This window comes from Hemiscyllium ocellatum, chromosome 25 (assembly GCF_020745735.1).
Source record: "Hemiscyllium ocellatum isolate sHemOce1 chromosome 25, sHemOce1.pat.X.cur, whole genome shotgun sequence".
Classification (NCBI taxonomy): Eukaryota; Metazoa; Chordata; class Chondrichthyes; order Orectolobiformes; family Hemiscylliidae; genus Hemiscyllium; species Hemiscyllium ocellatum.
Window position 1 is genome coordinate 22,320,364 of NC_083425.1, and position 15,496 is coordinate 22,335,859.

Below are 15,496 nucleotides of genomic sequence, written 5' to 3' on the forward strand. Positions count from 1 at the left end.
TGGAAGCAAAAAGTGAAACTGCTGGAAAAACTCAACAGGTCTGGCATCATCTGTGGAGACAAAGCACTTTGGGTCCAGTGACCAGCGGGTTGGTGCAGACTCAATAGGCCGAATGACTTCTTCCCACACTATGGGAATTCCATGACCCTTCAAAATATGACCCTTCAGAGTTCTGCCTTTCACTGTACAGATGCTGCCAGACTTGCTGAATCTTTTTCGGCAATTTCGGTTTTTGTCTTTATTCTTGTGTTCCTTAAAGCAGCAAACAGTAACTTCCTTTGTTTACTACAGGATTTCCATACCCTTGCCTCCTACCTATCACAGAATCAATCTGCTGTCTTTCTTGATGTCATCTCAGATTTCCACCTACTTCTGTTTCTGGTAACCAATGATGTTATGCCGCTCAGAGTGAGTATCATTCAATAGCCCTGAACATACAATGTAACAGTTTAGACATTCTATTAACATATCTGATTTTTGTTTAAAATCCCTAAGTTGTCTAGTTGTGACCACACCCGAAAGGAGTTTTGTTTTATTCGTTTAAAAGATATTTGGTTGCAATGAATAACTGGGGAGAAAAATCCAAAACATTAATGCTGTTTGGAATTGGAAAACGATGGGGCAAATTTATCTGTGGTAATTTGGACAATTTTAGTCTGATTGAAAGTAATAGTCATAGAGTCATACAGTGCTAAAACAGTCCCCGTGGTCAACTCATCCATGCTAACCAAGTTTCCCAAACTAAACCAGCCCCACTTGCCTGCATTTTGCCCATACCCCTTCAAACCTTTTACTTTTTATGTCTCTGTCCAAACGTCTTTTAAGTGTTGTAAATGTATCTACTTCCTCTGGCAGTTTGTTCCACACACGAACACCCTCTGTGAAAAGGTTGCTCCTCAGTTCGCTTTTAAATCTTTCCCCTCTCACCTTCAAAATATGCCCCCTAGTTTTGAACTACCCCATCCTAGGGAAAAGACCTTTGCTATTCACCTTACCTATGCCCCTCATAACTTTATAAATCTCTCTTTATAAGGTCACTCCTCAGCCTCCTATGCTCCAGGGAAGAAACTCCCATACCACCCAGCCTCTCCTTTATAAATCATACCTTCCAGTCTTCATAACATCCTTGTAAATATTTTTGCACCATCTCCAATTTAATAGTATCCTTCCCATAGCAGGGTGACCAGAAATGTACACAGTAGTCCAAAAGTGACCTCACCAATGTAAGACGACCTCAAAATGCTGTACCAACTACTATACTCTGTGGTCCGAGCAATGAACGCAAGTATACTAAAAGCCGCCTTAAGCACCCTGACTATCTGTGATGCAATTTTCAAAGAACTATGTTCCTGAACACCAAGGTCTGTCTACCCAGGGGCCTACCATTAACCGCATAAGTTCTGCCCTTGTTTGTTTGACCAATATGGAACACCTCGCATTTATCCAAATTAAACTCGTCATCTGTCACTCCTCAGCCAATTGGCCCAATTGATCAAGATCCCTTTGTAATCTTGGATAACCTCCTTCATTGTCCACTATACCACCATTTATGGTGTTATCTGCAAACTCACTAACCATACCTTCTCAATTCTCATCCAGCTTTGTACCCCTTCATCACCTGGTGGAAAATGGTGAGAATGCTATCATTAAAAAGGGCCTCCTCAGTGGTGAAAAGCACTTCCAGGTGGTCAGGCAGGTGTCAGACACATGTAACTTTATGTGTAGAGCTTGTGAGGCAATACTGGGTTGGGGGGAGGGCAGTTTCCACTTGAAGGAGTGTTCACATGGCTACATAATTTTGCAAAATCACCCACTAAGAACAGATTTATTACATTGAAGTATTTTTGTGCAAATTAATAGTGAAAGAGAATAAGTTAAGCGTACATTAATGTTAGCTATATAGATATAATCTGAATAGCTATCCTGATCTGATCTTGCAGTCCAGCGTTGTACATGCTGTTAGGAAGTTTTACTCTGCTCTGCTCATGTCTGTGTATTCTACAGGAGGAAAGTATTCCGGAACTATTTTTTAAACTTGCAGATTATTTGCTTTTTCAGTTACATAACTTCTGTTTTTGTGGATTTAATGCTCATTCGATACTTAAAATATTTACTGTAATGAGTTGCTTTTCAATATGGATATAAATCCGTATTTTAAAAATGTGTGTGTGCATATTTTTGGCAGGCCACCCCCAGACCCAGAGTTGATTTTGAGTCAGAAGTAGCTAGCTGTTTTGGCATGTTACCAATGAATGTCTGTAAAGATCATTTCTAGAATTTACTTTTTAGCTCAACAGGAAGCACATTATATGCATGTGAGAGAAGCGCATTCTAGCGAAGTTTGCCGATGATACGAAGTTAGGTGGACAGGCAGGTAGTACTGAGGAAGTGGGGAGGCTGCAGAAGGATCTAGACTGTTTGGGAGAGTGGTCCAGGAAATGGCTGATGGAATTCAATGTGAGCAAATGTGAGGTCTTGCACTTTGGGAAAAAGAATAAGAGCGTAGACTACTTTCTAAATGGTGAGAAAATTCGTAGAGCCAAAGTACAAAGGGATCTGGAAGTGCTAGTCGAGGATTGTCTAAAGGTAAACATGCAGGTTGAATCCATGATTAAGAAAGCAAATGCAATGTTGTCATTTATCTCAAGAGGGTTGGAATATAAAAGCACTGTTGTGCTACTGACACTTTTATAAAGCTCTGGTTAGGCCCCATTTGGAGTAATGTGTCCAGTTTTGGTCCTGGGATTGTATTCATTGGAGTTTAGAAGATTAAGGGGAGACTTAATAGAAACCTACAAGATAATACGTGGCTTGGAAAGTGTGGACACTAGGAAATTTTTTCTGTGGACCTGTGGACATAGCCTTAGAATTAGAGCGGTCAATTCAGAACAGAAATGCGGAGACATTTCTTCAGCCAGAGAGTGGTGGGCCTGTGGAATTCATTGCCGCAGAGTGCAGTGGAGGCCAGGACGCTAACTGTCTTCAAGGCAGAGATTGATAGATTCTTGATGTCTCGAGGAATTAAGGGCTACGGGGAGAATGCTGGTAAGTGGAGTTGAAATGCCCATCAGCCATGATTGAATGGTGGAGTGGACTCGATGGGCCGAAAGGCCTTCCACTCCTATGTCTTATGGTCTTAAATGGTTTGGTTGGTTGTAATCAACTGGAGATCAGAATCAATCAAAATATGAACTGCTTGGGACTCTGTCTATAATGCATTTGATTTTGAGTTCAGTGTATTTTCATTTCAAATAATTCATTGTCAGTATATTTATTTTATGAATTTTAGTGTGAATTTTAACTTTTAGCAATAAAAGTATAAGTCATATTTTACAATATTCATCTTGGGCATACTGAGGGGTTGTGGCATCTGAGGTGTGACCGATCTTGTGACAGTCTTTGAAGTTGAATTAACCTTTCCAATTTGGATTGTAAATTTTGTCTTATTAGGATTTCACTCAACTTAGTACTGCTTTGGAAAAATGCCAGTAGTTTGGAGTCTTGCTAACAGCTTAATTTCATCATTCAATATATTCTTGCCATCTAGTAAAATGGTGTAAGCAGTATTCTAAATTACCAAGATAAAGGGAAAGCCATGTTCAGTAATTATTATAAAATTGAACTTTAAATCTTGTGGCCCAGTATAATCTCCTTTCCTGTTTTTTTTTAACCATACAAACTGTTCATAGAATCACACAGCATTGAAACAGGCCCAACCTGTCCATGCCAACCATGTTCCTAAACTAAACTAGTCCCACCTGCCTGTACTTGGCCCAGATCCATCTGAATGTTTCCTATTCATGAACTTATCCAAATATCTTTTTAAATGTTGTAACTGCGTCCACTACTTTCTCTGACCGGTTATTCCACACATGAGCCACATTGTTTCAAAACAAAAGTTGCCCCTTATGTCCTTTTTAAGTCTTTCTTCTCCTACTGTAAAAATATGCCCCCTAATTTTGAACTTCCCCACTATAAGGAAAAGAGTCTCGTCATTCACCTTATGATTTTGTAAACGTCAATAAGGTCACCCCTCAACCTCCCACACTCTGGTGGAAAAAATCCCAGTCTGTTTTTATATCTCAAACCCTCCATTTATGACAACAGCCTGTTAATTCATGGGCAACCAGACCTGCACACACTACTCCAGAAGAGGCTTCACCAATGTCTTTTGCCCGAAATGTTGATTTCGCTGCTCGTTGGATGCTGCCTGAACTGCTGTGCTCTTCCAGCACCACTGATCCAGAATCTTGTTTCCAGCATCTGCAGTCATTGTTTTTACCTCACCAATGTCCTGTCTGACCACCTCATATATTCTAATCTAAATTGTTTAGATAAATGACAACCAAAAGTGAACTCAATACTGATACCTGTGAAATACAGCAGTCACAGGTGTCCAGTCTGAAAAACAACTATCCACCACCACTCCCTCTACTCTGCCATCAAGCCAATTTCGTGTCCAAATGATCTAACTATACTAATTAGTCTACCATGTGGAACCTCGTTAAATGTTTTACTGAAGTCCAAGTAAACAATGGAAGTTCAGTTCGGCAGTTCAGCTGTAGAATACATCCTTTGCTCTTGTATTTGCTCTTAAAAGTAAGTCTTGTTTGGCATTCTAAAATTTAATTATGTTATTGAAGATAAAAGCTATTTTAATTGCAAGACAATGATGAATGAAGGAAAACATCACAGCTAAGTTCATTTGTATCAGTAGTAAACACTCTATATATGACTTCCAGATATTGTATAACTGAATGCAGATGTGTTTTAAAAGAAAATAAGAACACATTCTCATTGCAGAAAAACTTCAGTTGTGTGTTGATATAATCAAGGGTTTCAGTGAAAATCTACTATCACCTTATACCCTACCAGACACAAGTGAAAGTTCCTTAAGGAAGTAGGATTCCTTGAAAAACTATAATCATCAGAAGGTGATAAATCATGCCTAAGGCAGGAATTTCCCTTACTGGGTATCTGGTAGGGCCAGATAAGGCTACTTTAGGACCAGTGGGAGTGGGAAATATACTTTTTTAAATGACTGCTGCTTAATTTCACAGCATTTCAACCAAAGCCTTTGCCAAAATCAGTGGTTGGTTTAGTACATGGGGTAGTCACAGATTAGGAATTCTTCACACTATTAGTTTTAAAATAGTGATGGAAAAGAATAGACAGGATCTAAAAGTTAAGATTCTAAATTGGAGGATAGCCAATTTTGACAGTATTAGGTGAGAATTTTCAAAAGTTGATGGGATGCGGATGTTCGCAGGTAAAGAGGTGGCTGGAAAATGGGAAACCTTCAAAAATGAGATAACCAGAGTCCAGAGACAGTGTTAGGGTGAAAGACTAGGCTGGTAGATGTAAGGGGACGCTGCACGACTAGAGAAATTTGAGGTTTTGGTCAAGAAAAAGAAGGAAGCATATATCAGGTACAGACAGCAAAGATGAGTGAATCCTCGGGCAGTAGGAGTATACTTGAGAGAAATCGGGGAGAAAAAAGGGGTCATAGCTTTTGCAGATAGGGTTAAGGAGAGTCCAAAGGGTTTTTACAAATACATTAAGAACAAACGCTTAACTAGGGGGAGAATAGGATCCCTCAAAGATCAGCAAGGCAGCCTATTTGTGAAAGCGCAGGAGATTGGGGAGATACTAAACTAATATTTTGCATCAGTGTTTACTGTGGAGAAGGACATGGAAGGTACAGAATGTGGGGAAATAGATGGTGACATCTTGAAATAAGTCCCCATTACAGAGGAGGATATGCTGGATGTTTTAAAAGCCAGAAAGGTGGATAAATCCCCAGGACCTGATCGAATGTACCCTAGAACTCTGTGGGAAGCTAGGAAAGTGATTACTGGGCCCTTTGCTGAGATATTTGTATCATTGATAGTCACAGATGAGGTGCTGGAAGACTGGAGGTTGGCTAACGTGGTGCCACTATTTCAGAAAGGTGGCAAGCCTGACATCGGTGGTGAGCAAGTTGCTGGACGGAATCCTGAAGGGCACAGTTTACATGTATTTGGATAGGCAAGGACTGAATAGGGATAGTCAACATGGCTTTGTGCGTGGGAAATAACTTGATTGAGTTTTTTGAAGAAGTAACAAAGAGGATTGGTGAGGGCAGAGCAGTGGATGTGAACTTCAGTAAGGTGTTCAACAAGGTTTGTCATGGTAGACTGGTTAGCAAGGTTAGATTTCATAGAATACGGAGAACTAGCCATTTGGATACAGAACTGGCTTGAAGGTAGAAGATGGAGGGAGTTGGTGGTGTTGGTTTGTTTTTCAGACTGGAGGCCTGTGACCAGTGATGCATCGCAGTGCTGGGTCCACTGCTTTTTGTCATTTTGTATAAATGATTTGGATGTAAAGATAGGAGGCATAGTTAGTAGGTTTGCAGATGACACCAAAATTAGAGGTGTAGTGGACAGCGAAGAACATTACCTCAGAGTACAACGGGATCTTGATCAGATGGGCCAATGGACTGAAGAGTGGTAGATGAAATTTACATTAGATAAAGTGAGGCGCTGCATTTTGGAAAGGCAATTTAGGACAGGACACTTAATGGTAAGGTCCTTGAGAGTGTTGCTGAACAAAGAGACCTTGAAGTGCAGGTTCTTAGTTCCTTGAAAGTGGAGTCACAGGTAGGTAGGATAGTGGAGAATGCATTTAGTGTGCTTTCCTTGTTTGGTTAGAGTATTGAGTGTAGGAGTTGGGAAGCCATGTTGTGGCTGTAGAGAACGTTGGTTAGGCCATTTTTGTAATATTGTGAGAGATTCTTGTCTCCCTCTTAATGGAGGGGTGTTGTGAAACTTGACAGGTTTCACAATAGATTTACAAGGATGTTACCAGGGTTGGAGGATTTGAGCTATAGGTAGAGGCTGAATAGGTAGAGGCTGAATAGCCAGGGGCTGGTTTCCCTGGAGCGTCGGAGGCTGAGGGATGACCTTGTAGAGGTTCCTAAAATCATGAAGAGTATGGATAGGATAGATAGACAAGGTTTTTTCTTGGATTGGGGGAGTACAGAACTCGAGGGCGCATAGGTTTAGGGTGAGAGGGGAAAGATTTAAAAGAGACCCAAGGGCAACGTTTTCATGCAAAGGATGGTGTGTGTGTGACATGAGCTGCCAGATGAAGTGATGAAGACTGGTAAAATTACAACATTTAAGAGGCATCTGGGTGGGTATATGAATAGGAATGGTTTAGAGGGATATGGGCTAAGTGCTGACAAATGGAAATAGATTATCAAGTCAGTATGGATGAGTTGGACCAAAGGGTTTGTTTCTGTGCTTTACATCTCTGACCCTGTGGCTCAGTATCATAGACAATCAAAATTAGAAAGCCAGGTCCTAGGACAAGTGGATCTTATTGGCAAAAGGCAGCTATGAATTTGCAAATAAATTTTATTGAAAATATTTGCAAGTGATGTCAGTAAATTTTCAGTGGCAATGTCATGGCTTAGTATTTCCATAGTCTGCATATTTATATCTGCTATTCAGTTGTTACTTTGAAAAACCTGTTTTTAAAAAAAATCTCTAACTTTTTATTCCTGAGAATGAGAACGTTAATCCTTTGATTTTCCTTGTTCGGTTTAATGTGTTGGGAGATGATGGTGCATTGCTAATACCACTGGACCAGCAATCCTGTACCTAACGCTCGAGGAATGTAGGTTCAGATTCCACCATGACAGCTAATGGAATTTAAATTCAGTTGCTAAATCTGTAATAGTGATCACCATAACTAACATCAATTGCTGTAAAAAACTACCCAATTCAATAATGTCCCAAAGTGAAGGAAATTCTCCAACTTTGACTGACATGGTCTACATGTGCCTCGAGACCGACAGAAAATACAGTTGACTCTTAACTACCATCTCTAATAACCTAGCATGCCGCTAAATTCAAGATTTGGAGCTGCCGGTGTTGGACTGGGGTGTACAAAGTTAAAAATCACACAACACCCAGGTTATAGCCCAACAGGTTTAATTGGAAGCACACTAGCTTTCGGAGCAACGCTCCTTCATTAGGTGATTGTGGAGGGCTAGATCGTAACACAGAATTTATAGCGAAAATTTGCAGTGTGATGTAACTGAAATTATACATTGAAAAATTGATTGTCTGTTAAGCCTTTCATCTGTTAGAATACAGTGATAGTTTCATTTTTTTTCATGTGTAAATCACAAAACCTTTTTATTTAAAAGTTGCGTTCTCTGGTTAGCTGTTAACAGTGGTGATAGCCCTCCGTCTTCTCTGTCTATGACCTGATGTTTAGATTGATTCTAATCTAAAAAGTGAGATAAGAGTTTTACATAAATTCATGCCGTTTTTAAGCTCAGAGTTCTACATGAATATATGCAGTTTTTGAGCAAAGTGCAATGTAACTCTGCAAGTACAAATTCACCCCACAAAATGTGTGTGTGTGTGTGTGTGTGTGTGTGTGTGTGTGGGGTGAGTGCAGAGTGTCTTAAGTCTGTGAGAGGGTGCATGTGGGAGTGTGTGTGTCTATAAGGTTGTGTGTGTGTGTGTGTGTAGTGCAATGGTGATCACCTGTAATGTGACATGAACCCAAGGTTCCGGTTGAGGCCCTCCCTATGGGTACTGAACTTAACTATCAGCCTCTGCTCGGCCACTTTCCTCTGCTGCCTGTCCCAAAGTCCACCTTGGAGGATGGTCACCTGAAGGTCTGAGGCTGAATGTCCTGGACCACTGAAGTGTTCCCCAACTGGGAGGGTACCCTCCTGTCTGTTGATTGTTGTGCGGTGCCCATTCACCCGTTGTCGTAGCCTTTGCTCGGTTTCCCCAATGTACCATGCCTCCAGGCATCCTTGCCTGCAACGTAGAAGATAGACAGCGTTGGCTGAGTCACATGAGTACCTGCCATGTACAAGGTGGGAGGTGTTCCCATGCGTAATAGTGGTATCTGTGTCCACAATCTGATACGTCTTGCAGCGTCCACCGTGACAGGGTTGTATGGAGTTGTCCTGAGAGCCGAGCAGTTGTCCAGAGGAAGAAAATGTCATCAATTGTACACCAGGATCATTGATGACATTTTCTTCCTCTGGAGCCATGGCGAGGAGTCACTGATAAAACTACACAGTGACATCAAGTTTCATCCCACCATCAAACTCACCATGGACTACTCTTGACTGTCTGTCTCATTCTTGGACACGTGCGTCTCCGTCAAGGACGGACACCTCAGCACCACACCCTACCGCAAACCCACAGACAACCTCAGAATGCTACACTTCTCCAGCTTCCACCCAAAACATATTAAAATAGCCATTCCCTATGGACAAGCCCTACGCATACACCGGATCTGCTCAGATGAGGAGGAACGTGATGGACACCTGGAAGTACTCAAGGATGTACCCTCACAAGAACGGGATACGATGCTCGACTCATCGACCGCCAGTTCCGACGCTGCCACAGCAAGGAAACATAATGACCTCCTCAGGAGACAGACACGTGCTGCAACTGATAGGATGCCCTTAGTTGTTCAGTACTTCCCAGGGACTGAATTATTACGTCATGTTCTTCGTGACCTGCAACACATTAACAATGAGGATGAGCACCTCACCAAGACCTTACCCACACCTCCACTACTTGCCTTTAAACAACCGCCAAACCTCAAACAGATCATTGTTCGTAGCAAACTGCCCAGCTGTCAGGACAACTCCATACAACCCTGTCACGGTGGATGCTGCAAGACATGTCAGATTGTGGACATAGATACCACTATTACGCGTGGGAACACCTCCCATCTTGTACATGGCAGGTACTCATGTGACTCAGCCAACATTGTCTATCTTATACGTTGTAGGCAAGGATGTCTGGAGGCATGGTACATTGGGGAAACCGAGCAAAGGCTACGACAATGGATGAATGGGCACCGCACAACAATCAACAGACAGGAGGGTGCTCTCCCAGTTGGGGAACACTTCAGTAGTCCAGGACATTCAGCCTCGGACCTTCGGGTTACCATCCTCCAAGGTGGACTTCGGGACAGGCAGCAGAGGAAAGTGGCCGAGTAGAGGCTGATACCTAAGTTCGGTACCCATAGGGAGGGCCTCAACCGGAACCTTGGGTTCATGTCACATTACAGGTGATCACCGTTGCACGACACTCACACACAGATATTCCTACACACACACTCTCACATACACATGGACATAGATACACACAGACACCCACACACACCCTTATAGACACCCACACATGCACCCCCTCACAGACTTAAGACACTCTGCACTCACTACGTGCGCGCGCGTGCACACACGCACACAATCACACATATATTTTGTGGGGTGAATTTGTATTTGCAAAGTTACATTGCACTTTGCTCAAAAACTGCATACATTCATGTAGAACTCTGAGCTCAAAAACTGCATGAATTTATGTTCGCTCATTTTTTAGATTAGAATCAATCTAAACATCAGGTCATAGACAGAGAACACAGAGGGCTAACACCTTCAACATATTGTCTAGCTATCACCATTGTTAACAGCTAACCCGAGAATGCAACTTTTTTAAAAAAAGGATTTTGTGATTTACACATGAAAGAAGTGAAACTATCACTGTATTCTAACAGATGAAAGGCTTAACAGACAACCAATTTTTCAATATATAATTTCAGTTAAATCACACTGCAAATTTTTGCTATGAATTCTGTGTTACGATCGAGCCCTCCACAATCACCTGATGAAGGTGCGTTGCTCCGAAAGCTAGTGTGCTTCCAATTAAACCTTTTGGGCTATAACGTGGTGTTGTGTGATTTTTAGCTAAATTAAGGACTGTTAGGATGGGCAGCAAATGCTGACTATGCTAGCAACACCCACATCCTGTGGAATGTATCTTGGTGAATTTCGAGTTTTAGCTTTCTAAAATCAATATTGTTTGCCATAATCCTTCACTCTATTATCCATGTGATGCAACATCCAAACTTTAATATTTTGGCACATCTAGAACCACCTGTGGTGTGAAATATGAAAAGGCATCAGAAAATAAACTTGTTCAAAAACCTCAATTTCATATGGAACAATTATGTGTTTTATTAAACGCAAGCTACTTTTCACAAATGGCAATTATTTTATCAGAATGTCAAGTTATTGTATATTCTTCAAATACTTCCCTTTATACTGATATAGGTAATGTTTGTCTAATTTAAAATATTGATTATTCTAACTGGTTACATTGAGTTTAGCTCTGTACAGTTTTTATTATACTACGAAGTTTTTAAGGTTACAAATTTTTTTTTGCAAGAAGTGATTTATTTATATGTATTAATTTGTGTATTAGTAGAGGTCTGAACTGCACTTATGCAAGAATTTTAGCAGCATTTGTCCCTTCATAGCTGAAGTGTACTTGTGTAAACTAGAGTTTCTGACATGCCAGTGGCCAAATGATGACTCCATGTTATTATTTATATACTCTGTCTTAGTCCTACATCATTATGCTAATTATTTATGTCCAGCCACTAACACAGTTGTAATTTGAGTTTGCACTCAATTTAATCACCTGTTTCTATTTTTAAAAAATCCAAATGACTCTTATTTTGGAATTCGGAAACTGGCTTCCACTCTTGTGAACGTTGGCTTTGAAATAAATTGTTTCAATGCAAGTTATTACAATCAAGCCATTTAAAGTCCTCATTCATCTCCAACAGTGCTCGTTCTCAATAGTGACATAGATCTTATTTCTGGGTGCTTAACTTTCACTCTTTCATATCTTTAACAGGATAGTATCAACTTGTTGTTGGAAGCAGTGAAAACACGGAATGAGGAACTTGCCCAGACCTGGAAGAGATCTGAACAATGGGCTACCATTGAACAGCTCTGCAGTAAGGAGATAAAGGGGATGGGTAGTGCAGTCAATCTAAACAGTAATAGTAGAATACATGAATTTCTAACTTTTATTTGTGTATCTGTTTCACATACCAGTCAGTCTTAGATCAGAAGCTGACACTCAAATCACAATTTGACATCTACTATTGCATACACAGCTGTGATCAAGAATACTGATTTCTTGAATGGTTTCTCAGTTGCCCTGGAACTTTACTGGTATTCTTTCCTAGTTTTCTCAAAAGATTACGTGTGAATTTTAGACATTGCTGTTAAGTAGGTTGTGAATGTAATGTCTGTCTGTTTACAAAAAGTGCATTTTTGATATCCTGAGTGAATTAGGCATTGGGTACATCGCAGTAGGCAAGTTCCAGGTCTGATTCACAACTTTTCTGTTTAGAAGCCAAATCTAACTTGGCACATTTTGGGATAGAAAGAAAAATTAGTGGAACACTTCTGCTTTCGCCTGACCCATCCACTTTGATCCACAGTGTTAAGACTTAAACTTTAAACCATTGCTGCTGGAGACAGATCTCAGAAGGTTTCTGATGTGTGAAATTGAATGAAAAGAATGAATGCCTTTAGAACAAGACAATTTGTGAGTAAAGGAGTTACAACAGTATTGTGATTGTGGTACCTGATTCATAATCCAAATGTTAGTTATTCAAATTCCACAAATGCAAATTGTAAAATTGATTTTGTCAAATGTTTCTTGTGGCCTATTGGAAAATATATACAGGAAAGGCTGGTTGTGTTGGTGGGCAAAGTGAATCTGTCATTGCTACCCAGTCTGTCTGTATCTTGCACCAAGTTCCAAGCCCACATTACATATGTGATGTTGAATGCCCTCTCGGATGTAAGAGTATTTGTTTCCAATTGTCATGACTAACAGGGGTGAGCAAAAGACAGAGAAGGAATTTGTATAACAATTTTCACAACCTCAATGTCCAAAAGCTGATTGCAGTAACTAAATATTTTTAAGCTGCACATCATTCTCCTATTTAGAACTGTAAAGCTGTTTGTTCATTTATCATGGGGTCAAAGTCCTGCACATCCTTTTCTAACTTAATTGTGAATGACTGTGCATATGGACTGCAGCAGTTTAAGAAGGCGGGTCACCAACGCTTTCTCGAAGGCAGTTGGGGATGGGCCACAGACGCTGTCCTTGCTACAGACACTGTCATCCCTGGAAGAAATAAAAGAAGGCCATATTTTTAAAAAATCTTCGCTTTGTTGTTTGAGCAAAATTGTATAGGAATGTTAGGGTTTTGCTAAGGAGGAAATTGTTAGTAAAAGAATGTGACCAGTGGTCAGGAATATTTGTAATTGATTTTGTATTCTTCAAAATGTTCTCCCTATCGTGCAAACCTTCTGATCACCCAAGAGTCAGAATCGTACAGCTGCGAAGCAGCCAGTCCATGCTGAACATAATCCCAAATTAAACTAGTTCCACCTGCCTGCTTCTGGCCTATATCCCTCCATACCTTTCCTGTTTATGTACCTCTCTACATGTCTTTTAAACATTGTAACTGTGCCTGCATCCACCACTTCCTCAAGAAGTTGATTCCACATGCAAACCACCCACTGTGTTTTAACAAAAAAATTTGCCCCTCATGTCATCCTTAAATCTCTCAGCTTTTAAAAATATGTCACCTTGTCTTGAAATTCCCCATCCTAGGGAAAGACATTTACCATTAACCTTTTTTTTAGAACAAACTTCATCCCACTTTCTTGTCTTGTAAATTGATGACAGTAGGTAGCAGATATTTACAATATGATTAATATATGCAACGTCAAAATATTGATTTACCTATTTGAACTTTAAATATGCATTTCCCTTTTACATAAAATCTAGCATTCCATTCAAACTACACAAACCTGAGTATTGCTGAAATGTAAGCATTTTGTCCTTCACCCATCAGGACAATTCACAAGAATACTAATAAAGGGAAAAACCAACATTTATTATGTGTAAGAGGAGAGTGCTGATTTATGGAGGTGTGCCATGGGGAATAAAGCTGTTGAGGATCGACAATAAATGGCCTGACATTTCCTGGTTGTAAATCAGGCAGGTTGACTGTTATTGTTCGGGACTTTACCTTGAGCAATGAACTAGCAGATGTTTCTTACCTGTTGCATTGAAAATCTCACTTTGTGTGCACATGTTCTTTCAGTCTACAAAGAACAGGACTCTATGCATCATGCTGCAAGTTTCACTATGTAACTACCACTACTCATAGCTGTAATGTTTTAAAAAGGGTGCCATTTGATTTAAACAATACAAAATTCCAATTTTGACCTTTTTACCAAATTTGGAATCCTAAGTCTGCTGCGAGATGCTGTGATGCTGCTGGGCAACAGAAACCTAACAGGAGATGAGAATCTGAATTGCTTTTATAATGTTAACAAAAGATTACTGGATTATTTTATCTGGTCCTGGTGGTGACCAACTCTGAAGTTTGGCATACATCTGTATCACAGTTTCTCCTCATAAAATGCTCAACTTTACCTGAATGAATTTGAATGTTTAGTCCTCTACAGTGCACATGCAAGTGTGCTGTATGTTTTTAAACCTTTTCAGCCCTGATACTAATCATTTGCTGTCCACTTACAGGTACAGTGGGAGTTCAGCCACACAGTGCTTCTGATTATGGTGCACTGGGAGGGTCTCCACAGTCTGCTCCCACTGCGATGTGGTCCTGTAGACATTGCACATTCATGAACCACCCAGGCACTGACCAATGTGAAATGTGCAATCTTCCTCGAACCTAGCCAGCAGCAAAGGCAAGCCGGATTTGGACATACCCTTTGATCCTTTGTCCATTGGGAAGGCAAGGTGGCTGCCAGGGCACTCTGGATCCAGCAAGCAAATGCTACAAGTGAACTTGTACTCTTGAGGTCTGCCTGGACTTATTAATTGAGATTAAAAACAATTACTAAATACAAATTTTACTTTCAAGGACTTTTACTTTCTTCCACGTTTCAGTTGAATGTTTTTTGAGAAGGTGTCATTATTTGTGCAAAACAAATTCTATGGGGGTTAAAATGACACTCTTGCCTTGTTCATTAGTTATAAAATCTGGAGAGCAAAATGTAGCACCCAACTCAGGAACAGCTATTGAAGGTTAGCTTTTACCTAAAGACTATGGAAGGCTATTCAAATTTAAGTTAATTTAGCAAGTTACCTAAACTGCTCAAATATGTGGTGCCCCCTCAAAAAAAGAAGTACCAAAAACGTGATGATGCTTAGTTTGGCAAGTTTTGCTTTGTGCTGTCAGATGTTATCAATGCGGATGAGTCACAGAGGACTGAAGAATTAAAGCTGAGACTATATGTTACAGCAGTTCTTAATTTGAACGGGCAAAATAAGGTTAAACACTTGAAGATATTTTCTTGATAGGTGTTATTTGGTTAATCTGTGGCAGTTTCCCCTGCCTTGACAGTTAACACCTCTTGGTGGTGGTCTTAAACCTGCCTAACAATTGAATGTTAGCCTTGGCAACATCGAGGTAACCATAATACTCAAAGCATACAGTTAAATTTAGAGCAACTTGAAAAACCAATAATAATTAGTCCTGTGACAAAGCCTATTCCCTACTTTCCCATCAAAAATATCAAGAGTACCAGTGTTTTCAGACAATTGCAAGTATGTGCAGTTAAATA

General features: G+C 40.3%; 1 protein-coding gene across 2 annotated transcripts in view; it reads left to right on the forward strand.

Annotated features, from left to right (window-relative positions):
* Positions 1-14,780, forward strand: part of nploc4 (NPL4 homolog, ubiquitin recognition factor) — a 68,174-nt gene extending 53,394 nt beyond the window's left edge. For both annotated transcript variants that reach the window (XM_060844912.1, XM_060844913.1), the window contains 3 exons: positions 292-408; positions 11,730-11,832; positions 14,448-14,780. In XM_060844912.1, the coding sequence (XP_060700895.1) occupies positions 292-408; positions 11,730-11,832; positions 14,448-14,605 (378 nt within the window). In that variant the 3' untranslated portion in view covers positions 14,606-14,780. The remainder of the gene's footprint in view (positions 1-291; positions 409-11,729; positions 11,833-14,447) is intronic.
* Positions 14,781-15,496: the final 716 nt, after the last annotated feature.